This window comes from Periplaneta americana, chromosome 11 (assembly GCF_040183065.1).
Source record: "Periplaneta americana isolate PAMFEO1 chromosome 11, P.americana_PAMFEO1_priV1, whole genome shotgun sequence".
NCBI lineage: Eukaryota > Metazoa > Arthropoda > Insecta > Blattodea > Blattidae > Periplaneta > Periplaneta americana.
In genome coordinates this window covers 66,009,400-66,033,061 of record NC_091127.1, presented here as the reverse complement: position 1 = coordinate 66,033,061, position 23,662 = coordinate 66,009,400, and the positions used below count along the sequence as shown (strand labels likewise).

General features: G+C 34.6%; 2 protein-coding genes across 2 annotated transcripts in view; both read right to left on the bottom strand.

The window, feature by feature from the left end:
• LOC138708525 (uncharacterized) overlaps window positions 1-7,154 on the bottom strand; it is a 51,058-nt gene extending 43,904 nt beyond the window's left edge. The window contains exons 1-2 of the mRNA XM_069838641.1: window positions 6,981-7,154; window positions 2,119-2,236 (exon numbers count right to left, since the gene is read on the bottom strand). Coding sequence (XP_069694742.1) covers window positions 2,119-2,236; window positions 6,981-7,136 — 274 coding nt within the window. The 5' untranslated portion in view covers window positions 7,137-7,154. The remainder of the gene's footprint in view (window positions 1-2,118; window positions 2,237-6,980) is intronic.
• Window positions 7,155-14,941: 7,787 nt separating this feature from the next.
• Window positions 14,942-22,409, bottom strand: LOC138709070 (hemolymph lipopolysaccharide-binding protein-like). Its single transcript, XM_069839572.1, has 4 exons — window positions 22,120-22,409; window positions 19,769-19,886; window positions 19,422-19,691; window positions 14,942-17,291 (listed from the first exon to the last, which is right to left on the bottom strand). Exons 1-4 carry the CDS (start codon window positions 22,270-22,272, stop codon window positions 17,137-17,139), a joined length of 696 nt encoding a protein of 231 aa, XP_069695673.1. The 5' UTR covers window positions 22,273-22,409; the 3' UTR covers window positions 14,942-17,136.
• Between the last annotated feature and the right edge of the window lie 1,253 nt (window positions 22,410-23,662).

The following is a 23,662-nucleotide window of genomic DNA, read 5'->3' as shown; positions in this document are numbered from 1 at the left end:
CACCAAATTCCTGTTATGGCATGACAGAGGAGAAAAAGAATTAGAGCCTGCATCAGACACAGAGGTGCAAAATTGGAACAAAATATTTAAAAGAAATTTGACTGTAACATCATCATAAACATTTATGCATATTCTAAATAATAATGTAAAATTTTTACTTAAACAAACTTCCCCTAAAATAGGGGTTGTCCTGAGGGACTAAGTGTACCAAATATACAAATATTAGTAAATGCGTTCTATTTTATGGAAATGTTTTCGTGAGATTTATTATTATTATTACTATTATTATTATTATTATTATCATTGTTGTTGTGTTATTTTTATTTATTCTTTAAAGCCATCTGCTCAAAGAATTTGAGTGACCACAAGGGTCCTGAATACAATAAATATATACAGTATAATGTGATTTGAAATAATAAAGAAAAAGGAAAGTTAATTGTTGAAGGAAAATAATATAAGTGGATTAATTGAAATAGAGGTGATGATGTAATATGTGAAGAGAATCCTTGATAATATTTATAAGAATAGACATTACATAATAGGTATCTCAGCTTCACCCGTATGTGTCCTGTGTAACGATCCAGCAGAAATGAAAGAAGACCACTTGAAGACCTGTGAAGCATTAAGATCAGAAGAAACTACAGTTCAAAAGTATTGGAAAGCACGACTGCTAATGGCTTCATTTCCAAATGCAAGGCATTAGACAACAACAACAACAACATTACATAATCAAAAGAAATGTGAAGTTCCTTGAGATAATTCCATGTGAATTTTGTAATAGAACCTCTATTGCCAAACAGCAAACCAATGGGCAGACCATTGTTTAAGAGGGACGTTGTACTTTTGAAAAAGACACGGCAGACAAGGTTCATATATAGACTACTACTCAATATCAACTTCGGTGGCCTGATTTAGGTTCCTTTCGAAACGGATAGTAGGGTCAAGAACAAGAGGATATGTCCCATTGTAATTTTATTTAGGCCCTAGCTTAACCCTTAAATTTACTTTATATATGTTATTTCTCAGAAGATAGATTGAATAATTTAGAGCTATCAAAGAAACAATCTTGGCCAAAGAGGATTCAAGATTGAACTTCTTGCAGAAATTAATATTTTTTTTTTCTAATCGTGCCTCTAGCACTCACTAATAACCCAATAATTTCAATAGTTTGTAACTTATACATATGTAAATAATAAGGAACATTTGGACCGTGAATTTGATCCCTCTCATTGTTGACATTTTCCGGTTCAGTTGTATTCAATTCGAAGCCGATAGTAGATCTATTATATAGTCTGTTGTGTTGTTAAAGGCTAATATATCAACCCGTCAACAGTTTCCTGTTTCCGATAGACCACGGATTTCTTCGTAGGTGGTATATCCCTTGTCGCGAAGAGCTTGAGCGATTGCGGACCTGATTTTATGATGCCGCGCGTTGCGTAATATCTCACCATGAGTGCAAGATCCAAGAACGTGGGCGAAGGTTTCTATCTCGTTGAAGCAGTGGCGACAAATGTTACTATCCATGGATCTGCTCGGAATAGCGCGTACAGCCGCAACATTACCGACAATTTTTATAGCATTCTTCCATTCACTGTTGCTGTTATTGTTGCATTGTCTAAGAGTCAAGCAGTGGGAAACAATTTCACCAGTCATTAGACGTGGTAGTTGTTATTGTATTACACATTTGATACGGCAGTCTTCAACCTGAGATATCTGGAAGACTAATAACTTGTAAATAAATTGTTGGGAGGTTAAATGCACTGTACGATCACGGATTAACAGGAATACGGTGAATTACGAATAACCTTGTATATATGTTTCCTTTCTGTAAAAGACTTAGATTTTCACAATACTGGTGTTGAAAGAAAAAGTTTGGTGTTCGAGTCGTATATTTATACATCTTACTATATACCTCAAAAGTATTGATAAACTGGCATGTTTTATTACCAGTTAAATATAGACCGAGCTCCGATAGTCTGATTATTCATACCTGTATAATGTATTTTCTTGTGTTTCTTAATAACCTACAGTGGTATATTTAATTTCCAAATCTCTAATCTTCATGCATTCTGCTTGATGTTCTAACTCTATCGGTACTTAATAAATAGACATACTCACTTATGACAGTGGCCACTATGATAATTTTCTCCTTGTTTTCACACTTCATTGTAGTGTGATCTATGTCTACTTCCCACGGGCCGTCCTCTTTCTGTTGAGCCTCGTGTTCCAACTGTGCCTACAGCAATAAAATATTGCATTAATGTTCTAGTCGATCTTGATGCATTTTTTCATATGTAAACTATGAGCTTCAGGGTGAGAACAGGATGGAAATCGGAGGCAAGAAATAGTTATTACTTCCACAATTGAAAATATACCTAAAAAATAGTGGAACAAAAGTATCGTTATCTGGTCCTCTGTTGTAATCCGAGAAGCAAGAAATTACGAGAAAGTTTTGTGTCATATGTTAATGTGAAACGGATTATTTTAGTAATATAATAATAATAATAATAATAATAATAATTATAATTATAATTATAATTTTAATAATAACAATAATAATAATAATTTTAATAATAGGAATATATTAATCTATTGAGATATTTTGCAACAATTTAAAATCATATAGTATATAATTATTTCATTCCAGAGAAAGGGAAAGTTTTTGCTTGAGAATGTTTTAAAGGCAAAATAAAAGAGTAATTAATATAATATAAAAAGGAGGCCTATAAACGATCACATTACCAATATAAATGATATTAATTACAGTACATAAATGAAGAGAGGATTCTTCAAGAGTCTATTTTTCTATTAGAGAAAAGTTTGCAAAAATAATATTATTGCGAAATGTTGGGTCAAAATTAAAGCTTTGTCTCGGGCCAAATTCGATATTAGGCCTATATTAAGTTCAATAATTAGTGTAAGAGGAATAACACACCTTTGCTTAGAATAAATATGATAATTTGACGAGTAATTTTGTTATTTTTGTCAATCACTTGCTATTTTGGTGACTGTAAAGTGAAAATTTACTTACCTTTTATTAATTGCAAATCTGTGACCAATATTTTGATTTAGGCATACAGTCAGATTGCTATAACAGAAAATGAATTCAAGGAGAGTTTTGGAACGGATGCCACCTAGAAGAATGATTTTCTAATTTAAAACTTGCATACCTCCGTGGTATTACTACAAGTAATTAAGACTGACTTTATGGCATGGCACCTCAAGAAATCTGCTACACTGATTCGCTAATTTCAAAACTTTGAGTAGATGTCATTGCATAACACTTATTTCATGATGTGCACTGATTCACTAACTTTAAAACTAGTTTAGGCGTAATGCTAGCAGTTTGCTAGAGAAGGGAAATTTTGTTACTTTTCGTGCGTTCATGAAACTTGAGTCCAGTTACATATTATAGATTATATTCCAATATAAACTGAATATGAATGAGCATTGTTGTAATGAACAATATCTGCACCGAAAAAGTTCTTAGGCTTTTGTTCCTAAAAAGTGTTGGGTCACCAATGCCATCGTTTAATTTGCATTATACTATGCAATTGGGGCTGCGATCTGGAAGGAAGTCTGCAGAGGCGAAGAAGTAACCTCGGAAAAGAAGTGCAGAACGAGTCCATGTAGTCTTCTTTGTCCAAGAAGATTTCAGCAGCACCCCTTAAAATTTGTTTCCAACTGTAGCACTGGATAATAGGGAAGTAAGTGTTATTAAATATAAATTTTTCAAAAACTACAGTGACATCATTTTATTTTTACTTCAATTTTTATTGTATCTGAGTTTTTTTAATGTACTTCACTACCACCCCTTCTACTAATGAAGTTCAACCGTCCTCCACACAGATCCAAGACCACAAATACAATCATATTAGCCTTACAGTCATAGTAAACAATACGTTCCAAAAATATGTTCGCGTTTTCCAGTGACGAAAGAGCTTTCAATATTGCATCATTTTCCAATTGCCTGTCGCATCCCGGTTTCCTCCACCTGCTTCTACTGAGTGTTCATTTCAAAGTGTGTCATGACGTCACTGTTGTTGGGTCACCGATTTGAAGCGAGTTTCAGCTTATATGTTAGAGAAGTTGCGTATTATTTAAGGCGTTCTTCAATCTGAATTTGAGAACGTGTACGGTATAACTTGAACGTCGTAGCAACAGATGGCGGTCTGTAAGGTCTGTGTGCTACTGTAACTTCTTTCGAACTGTGTTTTGCGCCGGCAAGTCGTACGCAGGGTATTTGTTGTCATCGGTTGCGTACGGTAACGTTCCACAACACAAATCAAATGCTCCGTGTCCATGTTGACCGTCGAAGTTAATGTCAACAAATACGTAAGCAATCGTCTTAACCCTCTCCCCATATCCCGACAGTACGTATTTCCAAACAGTTCACATTCCTGCCACTACTGGCGTTATCATACGTATCGATACGTACTCTTCAGAATGAACGCCGTACTTGCTAGGCAACTTCTCTGCCTCATAGGTTATACACCTCTGCGGAAGTGTAGGAAGATTGAATTCTCTAGGCTCATCGGCTAGCCACATGACGGCATACAGCGAGCCATGACACACTTTGAACTGAACACCCAGTATTCGCCTCTCTGTAAATGCTAGTGGCTGGGCTGTCTTAGCTCTTTTCTGAGAACATTAATTTCTGTTAGGAATTTGACGTCTACGACTATTATGCCCATAGAATAACTTAAATAAAAGGGCCTCGTTAAGTAATTAACTGCCACGTGATTTCCTCCCTTTCTACGACGCTGCGACGTAACCACTTGGACGGACAGTTGTTAGCATGCCTGAGTAATTTCATCTTTTCGGATCGGACAGAAGTGAAGATTGAATACACAGTACGCAAGGTCTTTTTATACAGTAGGTACAGAATTATTTCAACATGAGTTACTGATACGAAGTACGAACCTGGTAATTGGAATTACGTACAATACTCTATAGTGCGATAATATACACATTAGAACTGATGCCTGTATCGAAATGATTTTTTTTAGGAAACGTAACATATAGAAAATAGTTCTGATAAATATTGACATGTCCCCTTTTTTTATCTAAAAGAACAGAATTTTATAAAAAAAAATAGTAAATAAAGTAAATACGATATTTTTTTTGATTTTATATTACTGTTGTTATATAAACATTAAAGCACAAAATTATATTTATAAACGAGTCAATATCTCAGTAAAACACTATCCAATTGGGTCATCTTCACTGTCTCACAACTCACTCCAAGAATCTTGGAATACTGCATCATTTTGTTTAACACTGTATCTAGAAGTGCATGAAACACTTTGTTAGAAGAAGGGGGACTAGTCACTTGACAAGTTCCGTTTTTCATCTTAATACACTAGAATTCTGCAATGTTCCACTAAAGTGACAACTTCCATTTTTATATTAAAGGGTCGCTCATATAATATGGGAGCACTCTTAACTCGGATACCCCAAAATTGACGAGTAGTCCCGTTTTTGATTTCAGATCCTCAATTATTACACCATATTGAATGGGACTGAATCTTATAAAAATAAGTTACATGGAATTGAAATAAATTGAATCGATTCGAATTGGAAGAAACAGAATTTTAGCGAGCCAAATTTTACTGAAACATGGTCTGTGGATAAGCTTCGGGGCTTTCTACCGCGTTGTCTTGGTGTTGGTGGCTGACGTTTCGACCGCTGTGTTGTGGTCATCTTCAGAGCAGTTGGATAAGGAAATAGTCTCCGAGCTCGTATATATATAGTAGTCTCGATTGGGGGAGTACTTTCTGTGATAGGTCGTAGGTTCTCGGTAGAAGGCCAGAAGCTTATCCACAGATCAATTTACTGAAACATACTTGGCCGGGCAGAATAGAACAGGACTATACAGAATTGAAGAAAAATCCATTGTGACACAGTGGAAATTGGGGTTTTTGTCGGAGTTCTCCAGTTTTCCCCCATATTAGGCATCTATATAATTTCTTCATCACTCCATAGCATTCCCGATCCCCGGCTGACGACGCACGGAGGGGGCTGGCCTAGGGACGAGGGGAGTTGCCTGCTCGAAACCTGGGTATGCAGCGAATTTTAGTGTAGTCAGCAGGTGTGGGTTTCGGAATGCGCCTAGCTTGAGATTTAGCGCAATAGATCGTAACAGGTCGCAGTGCTGGGCCATAGTGGCCCCCTCCTGTAAATTCCATTCCATTCTAATTCTATTCCATACTGAGTTGACTCTAGCTGCATGAAGTCAAACGTGACTTCGGTAAATTGAGGAAAGAAGAACTGTAAAAAACTGAACGACTGTAATATGTATTACATCTTATTTGGCTAAATTAAGCTAAGGTGAGATAAATAAAACAAAATAAGTACACACTTTAACTAATCATGTTGCAACTCACTTCCTTACCGACCATCTATCTCAATTGTATGCTATAATCTTTTTTTTTTTTTTTATAATGGCGAGTACTTGACTGTTCGTCATTCACCCATTTGAAGCTAATTGTATACACTAATTTACCGACAGAATCGTTGCCCAGGTTGTGCCAAACGAGGCTGATCTACGCTACACCAGCGATGAAATGACGATGAAGATTTCTTGGGATGTCAGGGGAAACCGAAGCTCGGGAAGAAAACTCCCGTGTTACCATGGGCTTTCTTAACACAAATTATAAATCGTGAATACACCGTGGATTTAACCGAGGTCCACAGGATTATAAGTCCAGCTCTCTGGCCACTAGAACATCATGGCGGATTTATGCTCTAATCTAAGAGTTGGATTCTGTAAATCCTTGTTCCGAGTGTTTTTGTGTTCTTTTTGCTAATACCACATCACTCGTTATCGATTGCGCTTAGCTTATTTCTCTTTATTGAGACTTATGCTTAATACTGAGGTTTAATTATGTTTTGTTTACGATAAAAATCGTGAAATTAAGAAACTTAAACCTTTCATTTGTTGCAGAATTTAAAATAAAAATTGATAAAGAAATTCTGACCTGAGCCATCCAATGTCCTGTAAGGTTACGGCGACTTATGATGGAGAATTTAAAGGCGCCAACACGCGTTGAAGGACACTCCGTCTCTCCTCTGACCACAACGTATAAGAGCACAACAAACAAGGCAGCAGAGAGCACCATATCTCCAGTTGCCATGGGAACTCAATTCTAAGTGCACTGTAAATTAGCGTTTACTCAACACGTGTCGATGCTTCACTTTTTTATTAGAAGGAATAGTGAACACATCTGAATAAACATTTTACAGTTGACAGTTGTATACATTTTAAAGGGAACAAAATGCTATTAGAATATGGATGTATAGGGTGAATCAAAAGTCTGGAACCATATAAATATCTTCCATATGCTTGATTTTCGATTACTATAGGTGTTACCAGTAGGCTGTTTGTAAGACCAAATGCTTTATCAGTTACACATTCGATTCTAGCCCTCAGCTGTATCATAATCCGCCATTTTGGATGAAACTTTGAAATTTCAAATCGAAAATGGGTCATGTTGGTATTCAAAAACATATGAAATTTTCTGAGAAAAAAAAAGCAATAGTACAATGTGTTTTGAAATAAGCTATCTATAATCGTTTTTATGTTATTTAAAGATAACTGTCATAATGACACAAACATTAGTTACTGTATCTACTCATATTTTATACCATAGTACAGTACTAAGGACGCTTTGGAAAAATTATTTTTATACAATTCTGGTAATTAACTTTTCCTGCTTTAGTTGTATACTAGACTTCGTAAGCGATTATGGAGTGTGGGGCATACAGGAAGTCAAAGCATTGGAGAAGGGGACGATGAAGTCTGTTCGTGGAATCAACACCAGTAAATTTATAACGTACCAGTAGTACACTATTTTTTTTATATCATATAACCATGCTAATAGCTGAGTGAATAAATTTGTCCCATTTCTGTAGTTATGTTGTTAAATTTACAGTTCTATATATTTTGCAATTACTGTCCATGCTCTAAACTGTAAAATAACCTATGAGCAACCAATATGCACTGTTTTTCAAAAGCACTGTTGCTACAAACGTTTCGTCAAATTCATACATCTTATATATTCAAGGTTATAATTTCATCTTTATCATCATGATAATCCAAAACATGTATTAGACTAGATGGTCTGTTAAGGTCTCACGTCAGTCCAACTCTTAGCAGGGCGACCAACAAATTTTCTTTCACGAGGAGCGTACTGCAGGATTTGTTTCGGTATCAGTGTTCTATCCATCCTTTTGAAATGATTAACATATTGTAATATTGATTCGACTTTGAGTTATTTCAGGATATCATTATTTCTTTCATGGTTCCATTTTGTGTCTCATGAAGTCCATCTCGGCAGCGATTAAAACTGTCGGGCAAGAGTTCTTTTTTAACTGCGATTCGTGTATAACTCTAAATAAATTATGGTTTTAAAATTGTATTTATTATGCATTATGTTTTTATAAATTTGGTAAATTTATTTTGTATATCAAAGTCATGTGTAAGTGATAATGAATGTCCAAGGTATTTAATATTGTTCATCCTTTCCAATTATCTGTTACTGACGTACATCTTGCTGTGTGTATATATACATATATATAAAATATATATTATATATATATATATATATATATATGTATCTGTGTGTGAGTGTATGTATGTATGTATGTATGTATTCCTTTTTTGAGCAGCATGTTCCATTACAAATGGAAAGTAATACTACATGCCTAGGTTTACCTTCAAGTACATAATCCATTTACATTATATATTATTATGTTGCCATTCTAGATTAAATATGGACTAGTGTAGTTCATCTACTATGTGTAACTGCCAAGATAATATTGGTCCTTCTTAATCTAACTTATTTTCCTATTCCTAACCTATGAAGTACAAGAATCTATTTACATATTCTAGCATTAAAATATTTACAGTATTTACATATTTACTATCTCTTGATCAGCCTATTTTCAGATAAATTATACCCTCTAATATTGTAGCTTATTTACAGAATGTAAGTAACCTATTTTGACCCTTATCACTTAATTCTGACTTTTAACCTATCTTCCCAAATAACTTATCCTTATATACTAGCCAGCCTACTGTAGTTGTTCAAAGTCTATACTATTTGCAAACTTTATAAAATATTTTACATAACTTTTCACTAATTTTGTCTTGTCCACAGGCCACTTTCCACCACATTTATGTATAGACTGGATTAGTGTTCTTCTTTCCTTTCCTAATTTCGTACAGTCATAAATGATATGATCCACTGTCTGATCCCCATCCCCACAGACACATGTCGCACTATTCTTGATTTTAAATCGATGAAAATATGCGTTGAGTCTTCCATGTCCGGTCAACAGAGTCGTCAAGTTAGGAGTTACTTCTATCTTCAATTTCAGTCTATCTTGGACACTAGGGAAGAACGCCTTGGTTAGAGTACCTTTGGAAGTAGTTGACCATTCACTTTCCCATTTTCCTTTGGATATGACCGCTAGCTGGTTCCTTACTTCACTCGTCGGGACCTTGTCGTAACAGATCTGTAGATCGACGTCACTCGCTGCCTGCTTCGCTAGACGATCTGCCAGTTCGTTACCGTAGTTCCCCACATGAGCCTTGACCCATCCGAAGTCCACTAGCCATCTGTCGTTCTCCACCAGCCGTAGATTCGTTCGGATGCCTTCAATTAGGTTGTTGTGGTTGCTTCCATTCCTTAGAGAGTCCAGAGTAATTTTACTATCAGTGTAGATGGCTATTCGTCTTTCGTCTAATGGTCTTTCACCTATTGTTCTTAGTCGTTTTATATTGTCTAACGCTTTCATGATAGCAAGTTGTTCAGCTTGGTTATTTGAACATTTATTGTCTAATCTGAATCTTAGTTGTTGGATTAGTTCATTACTCTGAAATATTGCTACTCCTGCTCCAACTCCACGTTCACTTTTACTGCCATCCGTGTATATTTCATACGTATATTCTGTATTTTGTTCTGTTTCTTTTATGTCGATGAGTTCTGCAGGGTGTGTCCAGTTCTTGTGCTGTATTATGTAGTCAAGATTTAGACCATTGTACTTATGTCTTGTTTTTGCAAAGTACAAGTTTACTATTTCCTCTATCTTGAACAAAATGGGAGTGAGTCCAGTAACAACGCATAATGCTTCATATGAGGTGGTTCGAAATGCCTTTGCAATACGTATGTTTATTAGCCTCTGCACTTGGTTCAGTTTTTTGACGTTGTAATTCCTTTCCAAGGCATCTATCCAAACAGGAGCCCCATACGATAACAAGGGCAGGATTGCACCTTTATATATGGTTCTTAATGCTTTGTGTTTAAGACCCCAATTTATCTTGGCGGTTTTGGAAAGGGCATTAATCAGGTTTGTGCATCTTTCTGTTACATATTTAATATGTTCGTTGAATCTAAATCTCTTGTCAATGATAATTCCAAGATATTTAATCTTGTCGGTTTGTTGTAGTTCCTTGTTGTTGAGAAAGATGTGTATATCTTTTTGTTCCCTTCGTTTCCTTCGTGTTATTAGCATCGTCTTCGATTTCTGCTCATTAAATTTGGTTTTGTTCTTTATAGCCCATGCTCCTATCTTTTTCATTTCAAGATTGGCATAATTTTCAGCTTCCAGAATCGTTTTCCCCCTTGTTATCACGATGAGGTCATCTGCGAATGCTATAACCTTTGTGTTTGCGGTGTACTCTAGGCTGAGTAATGAGTCGTACTGTATATTCCAGAATCCCGGTCCGCAGCACGATCCTTGAGGGCAGCCTTTACTTACTTTCTTCTCGAGTTTGATGTTGTTTGCCGCTAATATTGCTGCTCTTTGGCTGAAATAATTATCTGTGAGTTTGTACAAGTTACGTGGACAATGGAATTTCCTCAAAGCTTGCATGATACTCGGCCACCAAGCTGAATCGAAGGCACCCTGGATGTCAAGACTAACAAGCACCAAGTACTGGTTTTGCCTTAGACTTTCTTCTACACAATCTTTTAGTGCCATTGCAGCGTCCACAGTACTTCGTTGTGGGGTGAAGCCAAACTGATTGCCATTCATCAAGTTTTTGGTTTGGATATGATGCATTATTCTGTCTATTAGTAGTTTTTCGAGCACTTTCCCACTTGTATTTAAGAGGCTTATCGGTCTAAATTTTGTGACCTCGATGCTGGCGTCTTTACCTGGCTTTATAATAGGAAGTAATCTTGCTTTCTTCCATTGTTCAGGAAAGTAAGCTTGTCTGAGGCAATTATTGTAAATGGCTGTCACGTATCTCGGTAAAATTTTGGCTACTTGAAGTAAAACCTTGCTAGTTATGCCGTCATCTCCTGGTGATTTATTCGGGTCCATTTTTTCAATAATTCGCCTGATTTCTTGTTGTGAGAAGTCGACATCATCTTGTGTTTTTAATGGTATTCTGTTTGTCTCTCTTACTTGTTTATGGTAGTTGTTATCAGCTGCTTCTTCATCTTCTGGTACGAAGTAGTCTATCATGTGTTGTAATGTTTCTTTTAGACTGGATGTAAGAGAGCCATCTGGTTTTTTCAGAGTTGTCAACGGTATGGGTTTTCTTGTTTTCCCGGATGCTATGCGATAAACCTCGTTACATGGGTTGCTTGATGGTGTTAGACTACAATACCGTTTCCAGGAGTTTATTTTTTCCTTAGTCATTGTTCTCTCATACTCCCTTTTGGCTTCCAGATATTGATACCTTCGTTCTTCTCTTAACTCTTGGTTGTATTTGGTTTTCTGATATCGCCTTCTCGCTGCATTTGTTTTCTTCCGCAGAATCGTTAACTCGTCTGTCCACCATGGAATTGTTTTCCTATGGGTTAATTTTCGTGCTGAATTTGATGTTCTGAAACACATTCTGCATACTGTTGTGATGACTTCTTCATACTCCCGTACTAGTTTTTCTGTATTGGTTTCTTCGTTGGCGATTTTGCTTAGTTCCTCGTCAAGGTCTTCGGTTGTGTTAATATCTTCTTTATTTTGTATTCGTTTTGAAAATTCTCTTTGTATCTTATTACTGAAATCCTCGAGTTGGCCATCTTTTATTATGTATTTTGTACCCAGAAAGGTTTCCTCATTATAATATTTATGATTGCTTATATTGAAAGTAATAAATCGATGGTCTGAGCAACTTTCTTCTCCTCCACACTTCCATTCATTCACTTTGGATACTAGTTTGTCATTTGTTATTGTAAGATCAATATTGCTCTTTCCTGTGTTGCTCTCAAATGTGGTGAATTCACTAACTTCATTCATTACATATAATTGTTTTGAGCTCAAATAGTCTTCAACTTGTCTGCCTCTTATGTTAGTATTATTGTCGTGCCATACCGCTGACCTGGAGTTACTGTCTATGGAAAATATTATTCCAACATCTTTCGTATCTTCTAATATTTTGTCCAATTTTGCGAAGTCGTTGTTGATATCTGTTGTAATGTCCATGTACATGCTAACTGCGTAGAATTTGTAATCATTATATAATATTTCTACAACTGCCACATCTTCGTCAGATAGCTGATTTAGTAGCACCCCATCTATTCGTTCATTTGCAAGAAGTACGGCCGCTCTTATTCTGTTTTCTCCTTGTGAGAAGATTCTGTATTTCCTGGTGATTCCTGCGACTTTGTTCTGTAGTGTGTACGGTTCCTGGATAAATGCAATGTCCACGTTATTTATCTCCATTATGTGCATAAGATTGCTAGTAGCAACTCTTTTGTGTTTTAAATTAATTTGTAGACATTTAATAAGTTGTGTATTCCCTCTGCGACTGTTGTGATGCTTGAGTCTGTTGTTCGATCTATACCCTCGATCATTATAGTTCGCCGTGCCACTGGTAGTTGTAGCGAGCAGTACCCTTTGATTTGCTGGGCTCTCCATTTTAATATTCAGTATTTTGTTTGTACCTCTTGATCATCGCTTGCATGCATGGGCAGTTTTTGTCAAGAGATGAATGTTTTTCATCTACTTTTTCCATATTGTATTTGTTAAATGTCATACAATTAGTGCATTTATATTCCTCTTCCTCTGCCTACCATTCACTCAATTTGTGGCTTCCCGTGCAGAGTGGACATGTTTGCTTTCCTTTGCAATTTTGTGCTCTGTGATTATATTTGCTGCAGTGATAACATCTGTTTACTTTTATATAATCGTCAACGTTACATATTTGCCAGCCCATTTTGATTTTCTTGTGGACCAGGATTCTCCAGGATTCAGGTTTTACTTCGATTACAATGTTACGGATACTTCTTTTAGTTTTGAAGATGAATCTAGGTGTCAGTGATTCTTGGCTTAGGTTCAACTCAGGGTTTTGTGATGTTATAATTCCTGCAGCATTCTCCACAGTAATATCTTCAGGAACGTTAAATATTATCACATTGGGATTCCGTAGTTGAGGTGTGTTGACTTCAAACTGTTGGCTGCACTTCACTTCAATTTCTTTACTTAACACTTCGATATCTTCCTTGCTTCGGGATTCTAAAATTAGTCTTCCGTCTCTCAGTGCCTTCAATGCGTTAACGCCAACTTTCAGTTGCGTTGGATTGATATTGCGTTTCAGCACAACTTTCATGGCTTCTGGAGATTCATTATGTTTTGATTTGAGAATTAGTTTGTAATTCTTCTCGTAGCTAACCTCAGGCCTATCTGCTGATCGTTTCCCTCGTACTGCTGATGCGCAACAATTCTTTGTACCTTCACTGAGTGTAGCGGATGAACCCCTCAATTCTTTATTATTAACTGCAGACGTTTCAGCACGAATTTTGTCTTCAGCTTTCTTAATCTCAGTCTTAGCCTCATTAAGTAACTTATCTTTCTTTTCTATGTCATTTTTAAGTTCGCAAAATGATTTCCTCAAATCACTTACCGATTTCAGTATTACTTGTATGTATGTATGTATGTATGTATGTATGTATGTATGTAATGTATGTATGTATGTATGTATGTATGTATGTATGTATGTATGTATGTAATGTATGCATGTGTATATTTATAAATATATGTCTACATGCTGTTATATTATGTCTACAAATGTACATATTTTAGCGAAATGTCTTAATATGATCTACAAGTTCAACATGTCTATTCATGTTAAATTCTCTAGGTATTTCGATTATAATTTCAAGCCTTCAATCAAATTAATGTTTATTCACCGTATGTATCTATATGTTATGTCTCTACATACGTAAGTAAGCATGTATGTATGTATGTATGCATGTATGTATGTATGTATGTATGTATGTATGTATGTATGTGTGTATATTAGCTAAGTGTCATAATACCATCTATAAGTGCAACATGCTATTCATGTTAAATTCTTATGTTTTTCGACTGTAATTTCAAGGCATTAATCTAATTAATTTATATATGTTACACTCTTACAAGTGTATATTTATTGTATGGTAGTCTGTAAGTTTCAATTTGTTATGATTAGTTTAAAATATAACCCTAATATACTATATGTAAAATAGGGTTTATAAATATGGAATAAATACTACTACTACTATATATTTTGCAAGTATTTCACGTGATATTGGTTAATTGGTTATTTAACGACGCTGTATTAAGTACTGGGTTATTTAGCGTCAGTGAAATTTGTGATAGTGAGATGGTATTTGAGGAAATGCGGCCAAGGATTCGCCATAGATTACCTGACATTCGCTTTACTGCAGAGGAAAACTTCGGAATAACCCAACCAGGTAATCAGCACAAGCACAACTCCTGATCAGCAGGAAAATGCACTACCTCCTGAGCTACGCCGGTGGCTTTCACTGTGGTACCTTAAGTATACTGATATTGGCACTCTTTAAAAGCTCATTGGCGCTTATACAGTATTTCCTACCAAATATTGGTGCTTATGATTGACAGCCACTAAATGTTGTCCTTCGTGTTGTAAGAACATCAGAAAATAGGCTTGTCTGAAGTTCTTAGTCTCAGGAGTGATATATTCAAATGAGGAAGACATAAATGACAAATTTTATTTTCTCGAAACAATTACAAAGAGAATACATCGTATGAATGTTCATTTCTCGTAATCTGTGCCCGAAGCACAGGCTAAGAACTCACAGCTATTGAATTCCTGAAGAATGTGATTTTCAGGATACGACTAAAATAAAAATAACAATGTTTTTTGATTATATTGTAGTACAAAGTAATATTCAAAGCTTGTTTCTATTAAGAATCAGAACGGACTAAAACAATACTTTTGATTTACTTAACCAGCATGTATAAGTGATAAAGTGAATGATATCATTAATGTATAGACAACAAAACTTGCGTATATTCATCAGTCTTTAAAAGGAAATCTCTTATCAGGAGAAGACAGTTTATTGTTACAGATCCATTTCTTTCTTAAATTTAAAACTAAACTTGTATTTATGCAAACGTTTTAAAATTCAAATTTTGTGACATTGCATAATTTTTTTCTAGCGAGAACGTAAAGATGAAGTGACAGATTCACGGACACATTTTTGACACCTACAGCTCATGCATTACGTCCAGACACTCCCCCACTCTTCCTACAGAGCTGCACACGAGATCGGATGAGTCTATTTACGAATTATAGGGGAATGGGTCAATCTTTGCCTTGAACTCGGTAGACACACGCCCAACCTTCCCTTCTACTCCTATCCCCTCCACTGAAACGTTGTTCCAGTACTGCGCATAGCGAGTGTCTTTAGAAAATGCATGAGCTCTACTAGCATGTGTACTTAAGTCAATATGTTTTAAATATAGGTATGGCTATATGATTACAGAGGTTCTGAACAATAATAGAAAATCAATTGCAATTGACAATGATGTAATACTACACAAAATTTCTAGGACTTTTTATAGACTCCAGTTTAACATGGGATAAGCACATCGAATACATATGCACAAAGGTATCAAGAGTTTTATATTTGTTAAAGAAATGAACGACTTGCGTTTCTCAAAATTATTTAAGATGTGCCTACTTTTTTTTCTTTCAGTCGATAATTCGATATGCTCTAATTTTCTGGGGAAATGGAACCAAAATTGGAAGCGTCTTGATTTTACAAAAGAAAGCCATTAGAATTTTATGTAAATCAAACTATCTGGAACATTGTCGGCCGCTTTTCAGACAATCACGGATGTTAGCAATCATAAATTTGTATATGTATGATCTAGTACTTTACACTTGACAAAATATCAACAATTATTCATTAGTGGCCAATATACATGATCATGAAATTAGGAATAGCCAACAAATTAATATCCCATATTGTAGATTACACAAGAGCAACACAAACTTTTTAATTATGGGGATGAAATTATATAATAAGCTCCCAAGTCAATATTACAAATTACCAATTAATAGCTTCAAAACTAGATTTTACAATTGGTTATTAAATAATCCTTTTTATTTTGTTGCTGAGTTTTTCAACACAAATTTATATGAAACTGTATTTTAATAAATAAGTTTAATTGCAATTTACTTAGTTTTCTTTAATTTAAAGTTTCAAATTATTTCATGTTTTCATTGTATTACTTAAATTTTACTGTTTCTTTTATTAGTGTTGTTTAAATTGTATTTATATGTTTTTTTCAATGTATTCTGACGAAGCCTAAAACTGTATGTCTAATGGCCAATTAAATTGAATTGAATTAAATAAATTTGCAATTATTTTAGGCGTGTGTTTCAGATAAATCTATGATCAATAATATAGGATGTACTATGTAATTAATATTCAGTCTTAATGACTTATCATAATATATCACATAGAATCAAATAACCACTACATAGTGACCACACATATAATAATTTCTTCTTTAATTATATTAAATAACTGTAAACGTTTTCGCCGTATTAGGCATCATCAGGCAATGCTAGCAATATCTAAACTTCACATAAAGAAATACACATTAAATACATTTGTCTGTGATGATAAAATAGTATAATGTAGTTGTAACATATATAAATTACATTGTAGTAGTATATCCATCATAACTACTATAAAATAAATAGCTGATTATTATAGCATACTTGTAAAATAATCAAGCCAGCGAGAGAGAATTATTAGTAGATTGGCAGGCCTATATTTTACACAATCTAACTTAGATTAAGTAATTTTATAGCATTTTGGAATAAACGTTTATATATTTTGGAATTTAATGAAGCCCCAAGATTATCTAAAGCTCCTGTTCGCAGAAGAAAGCTAGAGTGTTCATGCCGTTGGTGTCGTAGAGTAATCCATTTCTGCCAACACATCCAGAATTTCCAGACGTACCCTCGGCTGGCTCTCCTTCTGCCCACTTAGTATATCCAGTAGCATTAAGAGCTGTCCCTGTAGACATGTAAACAATATGTATACTCATTACAAGAATTATGAGACTTACAAAGTGTTAAAATTACTTTAATGAACAGTGTGGAATTCATGGCGTTGATTAAACTTAATGTGTTTATTACATGTTTTATTATTGAAAATTATGATCTGTCTCATTGCAAACTCGAATAAAAATTTTGCGCCATAATTGACTTCATCTCATTGTATCATAGTTAAGGGGTTAGGTACAGCTTACAGCAGTAAAATTTTGAAAATATTCAACATTTTCCTCCTCCATTACTACGTGTAAAACACTGTCCTTTTGTTACGCGAAAAAAATAATTTTACGAATTAAAAACAAAATATATTTTTATTTTCCAAATTCAAACTGGTGGCAGTTCACTGTGCAGTGATGAAACGTTTCCCTCATAACTAAAAAACTATCCAATATTCTGTGATGATTTTTGTATGTTTATTTATGCATGTCATATCTGCAATGTGATGAAAAATCATTTCTCTACCTTTGATAGATTGCCTGATAAAAAATAAAATGATTTAAAAACATGGTCAAGTATCAGTATTCTCTTCTAACACATATAATATATATGTTATTTATTAAGGAAGTCCACACCCGTGGAGTAACGGTTAGCATATCTAGCCACGAAACCAGGTGGCACGGGTTCGATTCCCGGTCGGGGCAAGTTACCTGGTTGAGGTATTTTCCGGAGTTTTCCCTCAACCCAATATGAGTAAATGCTGGGTAACTTTCGGTGCTAGACCCCGGACTCATTTCACCGGCATTATCACCGTCACCTCATTCAGACGCTAAATAACCTAAGCTGTTGGTAAAGCGTCGTAAAATAACCTACTTAAAAAAGCATGTTAAGGAATATAGTTGAAAAATCATGATTATTTAAACACGAGTTTCAGCAATAAAATAAAAGGGAGAGAACATGTAAAATTTAACAAGTTAATTAGTTATGAGGTAAACGCTTGATTACTTTACAGTGAACTGCCAACATTTTGAATTAAAAAAATATATAAACAATTTTTTAAATCGTAAATAAATAAATATGTATATATATAGGAGAAAGGCAATGTTTTACACATACCAATTTTCATTATTGTAACTTACAAGATACAGTAAGGGAGGAAAAAAATGTTGATTATTTCCAAATCATTTATGGCTGTAACTGTACCTAACCCCTTAAAAGGGTGAAATACACTTGTGAACCGTAATATAAATGAATTGGCGAGTGAGTACAAGAGAGAGAAGTTTATTTTCGATAGTATAGAATAAGATTTTTAAAAACAACCAGAAAATCATCTATTGCATAATGTGACTGTATTTCCTAACATTTTAAGGGTAACCAAACTTGAGTTTCTATATTTTCAACATATAATCTGTTAAAAAAACTATGGATTATTACTCATAACTTATTAAATTTCAACTTTACAAAAAAGAAAAAAAAAACTTTTATACAAAAGCTGTTGAACATAAACCATAAAATATAGTACCACTGTTCGAAAAAAGTTAGTTATTAAGACTTACAGGGTTTGACAGTAAACTTTGATTTTAAATGACACCCTGCATTAAAATTTACATATTCCGAATCTCCATTAAATTTTCATGTTAATGTGTAGAAATTTTACCCATTCACCGATTTCATGTCTTTTAACTATTTATTGAACTTGTTTCGTGGGCTTCAAACTTAAGACACACAAGTATTAAAATCATGTTGAGTGGGCCATGAAACTAAGCAAAACACTGACTAACCAAACTTTACAACTATTGATCAAACGCCTGAAGAGCCTCATGGTTGTAAACACTTTCTAGGAAATATTGCAGTAAAAAAAAAACACAGTGGGTGACAGATTCCTCCCACTCGAGTACTCGAGAGTTAAAGATATTGTAAGTCTAGGACATTTGATAAATGGCTTTATTTATTTTCTAAAAAAAAAAAAAAAAAAAACTTTGAACCTTTTAACTCTAAGCACGTCTTCCTGGGAAATATACAAATTAGTCACGCATTTGTGCTTTTAAAATTTTAAATATCTTTTCGATGTAGGAATTAATTAAAATAATTTAACTTCCACTCAACAAGATCTCCAATAAATACCTATATAATTAAGAAATTAAATTTAACTTACCTAGAATAGTGATGTATTCACCTTCAACATACTCATCATGCATTCCAATGTAAGCGCAAGAATTTTTCCATCCATCAAATATCTTTGGATGTCTCCTCCAGAAACTTCTTACAACTCCTGCTTCCAATTCCGAGTTCAGTATCAGAAGGTGTCCTCCATCTTTGGCGCAGATGTCTCGTGCCTCAGTCCAAGTTTTACCAGTGATATACATTTTGTAATACCCTAGTTCTGGCACTAATTCGTAGTCAGGTCCTGGTCTCTGAGGAGGAGCTGAAATAAAATAAGCAACAGTCAGCTGCTGACACTACATCCACTTTGCTTTTCGCGACTTTGTATATTTAGAGTACCTCTGACTGTGGCAGTTATGAAGATGGATTCACCGTCTTTACACTTGGCTGTTTCGTGGTCAATGTCCACCACCCAGGGCCCAGAATCTTTTTGTGCAGCACTGTGCTCCATTTGTAACTGTAACAATATTACAATTAATGTTGGAACTAGATTTACACTTGTCAATTTTTGGTTATGAGTGCCATAAAATTTCCATAGGTATACTAAAAACGAAGTATATATTCTAGAGGTAGTAAACTATTCAAAATCTTTCACTTAATTAGTATTCTGATGGACATATCTTTGCAGTGGATTGAAACTCCCTGAGGATATATTTCCATTCCGGCATGTCGGAGGAACTATGAACATCAGTTGGTTACGAAAGCTCTCCGAAAAATTTTTGTTCCATAACAGTGAACACTTGTTCCGAGGTTTTGTTGATACTAATATTTATTTGTTATGTTTATGATTTGTTTATACTAATATTTACTCATTATATTTATAACATCATGAATGGAGAATAACTACAATCAGTTCAATTATTACAATATGAATGTTACTGAAAAAGAAACAACTGTGGGTTAAACCCCTGATTACAATATAAATATGAGATCAGGGTTAAACCATGATGGAAAGACGTGATACGAGATGTATACATCAGAACTTATTGAAAGAGCTACAATGCGAGGATTTGAAAATTTATACAAATTATTATAAAGTATTATTATTATTATTATTATTATTATTATTTTATAATATAATATTAATATATTACGAAAATTATTTATTTACAACACTTCAATTCCATCATACTCCGATATCAGAATTCTTGTGGTAGCAATAATCCAGTTATATTTGGGTTCCGCCATATTTGTTTCGAGGTATAGAAATCTTTCATCACAGATAACAAGCTGAACTTACATTTTATGAAGATCTTTCATAAAAGAAACGTTTATAAAAGAAAACCAATTACACTGTCATATATTTTATAATATATATATTTATATTATAAAACATCTTTGTCGAAGAACTTTGATAGTGTAATAGCAGCTGGGAAAAACTTCATCACAGACACCGGCCTTGAAAGCATACATTCTAAAATACAGTCTCTCTAGAGAAAAAGTAGTGAAGGAGAAAATCGCTGCTAGGGAGTTTAAAACTACAGAGTAGGATGGAAATTAAAGAAGTGCCTTAGGGACAGTGTTGAAATCTGTGTTCGACAACAGTGGAAAATAATTTAATTCTGTAATGTGTCTGGTGTGCAAGTAACTGTATGCTCATGCCACAACCAAAGCGTGCAAGCAGAAAAGCAGTAGAATACAGTCAACTGGTGTAGTGCTAACGGCTTGGGCTTAGAAGCCCAGTGCAATGAGCTAGGAAGCGGCCGCGTCAAACAGTGTTGGTCTTGGGTGGGCTGGGCTGCTGATGCATTAGGACTCGCAGTGGGCCAGCCAGCACGACTCTGGTTCGTGCAAGTTTCCCTACGCAGACCGGTGCCACTCCACCCCTTGCCGCTTAGTTACCTTGGGTCAGGCGCTCCGCACTACCATCATTAAATCGACGGAACATTACTACTTGGGACCGGTCTGCATAGGAGCTTTCTGTATTGCTGTAAATCTCTACCTTTTGTGTTAATATTTCAGGATTATGGAAATAAAATTCACTAAATGATGCGCTCGAGATTTAATGCAGAGAACCTAAGCTCTTGCGTAGGTTACGTAAGCTTGTGATTTAATTAAATAATGAGCAGCTCTCCTATCTCATAACAATTCTTTTTTCTTACATAGCAAAATCACTAACTTTTTAATCCGAATTGTTATGGCATTGTAATTATTAAGACTCTATTAATTCACAATTAAATTAATTTTTTTATCAAAATATCAAAAGTATCGGAAGTTAACTCCATTACAGGCCGAATTCGCCTCGAGAGTTTGCCATGATAATGTGAATTTACATCATTATTATTACACCTAAATCAATTTGACACATCTGATGAATAAATGTATATTTTTCTGTTTTATTATTTGAGAAATATGTTTCTAAGATTTTAGTATTTCATGACACTTATTAATTATGTGCAATGACTTTTTAAGTTTACTAATAATCTTCGTACAGGAGCAGGCTTGTTATACGACTACTGCATATCAATGTCACTGATATTTCCACTTTTCTTTCCCGTAAATGGAATTCATATCGAAAATATTTGTTTCTTCTAAAATTCTAACTATGTGCCTGGTGCGTTTGATCCCTCAAAGCCATAATTATATACTTCGGAATCAGTAAACAATTCAGCACAACAAACCCCTGTTAGCCACTTTGAAAATATATAATAAATAGATCGTTAATAGTGTCCGAAGATATCAACCCTTACCTGAGCAATCCAATGTCCTGTAAGATTTCTGTGGCTGCTGACGGAGAATTTGAGGATGTTGTCCTTCGTTGAAGAACATATTTGTCCTGCAGATAAATCAACAGCGTACAAGAAGAAGTAGATTGCAAGTAACAATACTGTGAAATGAGCCATGATGATAATATGACGACAGTGCAGCTTCCTATGCAATAAAGATTTGAATGTTGCTCTTTATATATTTCTCCAAGCAGAGCTTAATTTGGATTATGCATATAAGTATCTTATCCGATTATCTAACATCTGTGTGACAAATGTTTCCATGTTTATTAACCTTGTAATATTATAATTTTACCAAAGTACATTTCCGTACATGTATAGAGGATGTAAACAATACAAACTTCCAAAATTGTACAGACTGTACATCTGGGTCTACTAAACATGTTGTAGTGAAATTTTGTTTCTTCTTCTATTCTTGTTTTTAATTCCTAAAAATTCTTGTTTTTGGGATTGATAGTAGTCTGATATTTACTGTTCGAGTAAATGTGAACGTCATTGTCAATTATCTTCCTTCCAACACACGCTAAAACCATCAGAATAGAGAGCCAACAGATTAATCTGATTAGTAGACAAGAATATCACTACAGTTGCAATGTACGTGGGGACCTAAGTAAATAATGAATGTCTACTACCATTTCCGAAAACATTTGATTCACAGAAAATTTTTTTTCTAGATAAACCTCAAAAGTTAAATAAAAATTTTATTAGACATTTTGTTCAGTAATTTATGCTCTATCTGCCAGTATTTTTGGCATTTTATATCGTTTACACCCTGTCTGTTCATACGACTTGTCACTACTGTATAAACTTTATATATAGGAATGATGTCTCGCGTTCTGATCCAAAAATTTTATAGTTCTCTGAGACACGCATCCAATAAAGAAGACGAAGTGTAACGCATGATAACACAGTCTTTTGCTGAAAGTTGTCAAATTGTACCGGAATGTATGAAACTGTTGATGACATTACTCCAACACCCTTCTAGCCCTCATCTGACTCATAAGCCACCATTTTGGATGCAACTTTGAAATTTTAAATGGAAAATGGGTCATGTTGTTATTCAAAAACATATGAAATTGTCTCAGAAAAAAACTATAATGCAATCTGTTTTGAGGTACTAGGCAATTTATGTTATTTAAAGATAACTGTCATAATGACACAAACATTAGTTACTGCATCTACAGATATTTTATAACATAGTACAGTACTAAGGACGCTTTGGAAAAATTATTTTTATGCAATTTTGGTAATTAACTTTTCCTGCTTTAGTTGTATACTTGACATCGTAAGCGATTATGTAGCGTGGGGAGTACAGAATGTCAAAACATTGGAGGAGGGGATGATGCACTCTGTTAGTTCGTGGAATCAACACCGGTAAATTTATAACGTACGGGTAGTACAGTCTTTTTATTTTATATCATATAATCATGCTAATCGTTGAGTGAATAAATTTGTCCTATTTATGTAGTTGTATTTTCCAATTTAGAGTTCTATATATTTTCCAAGT

What these genes read in the sequence shown, in the direction of transcription:
- LOC138709070 (XM_069839572.1), bottom strand. Translation starts at nt 22,272, where the DNA reads ATGGCTCATTTCACAGTATTGTTACTTGCAATCTACTTCTTCTTGTAC. An exon ending in CAGGACATTGGATTGCTCAG is followed by an intron (nt 19,887 to 22,119) that starts GTAAGGGTTGAT and finishes ATATTGTTACAG; the next exon opens with TTACAAATGGAGCACAGTGC. An exon ending in CATAACTGCCACAGTCAGAG is followed by an intron (nt 19,692 to 19,768) that starts GTACTCTAAATA and finishes ATTTTATTTCAG; the next exon opens with CTCCTCCTCAGAGACCAGGA.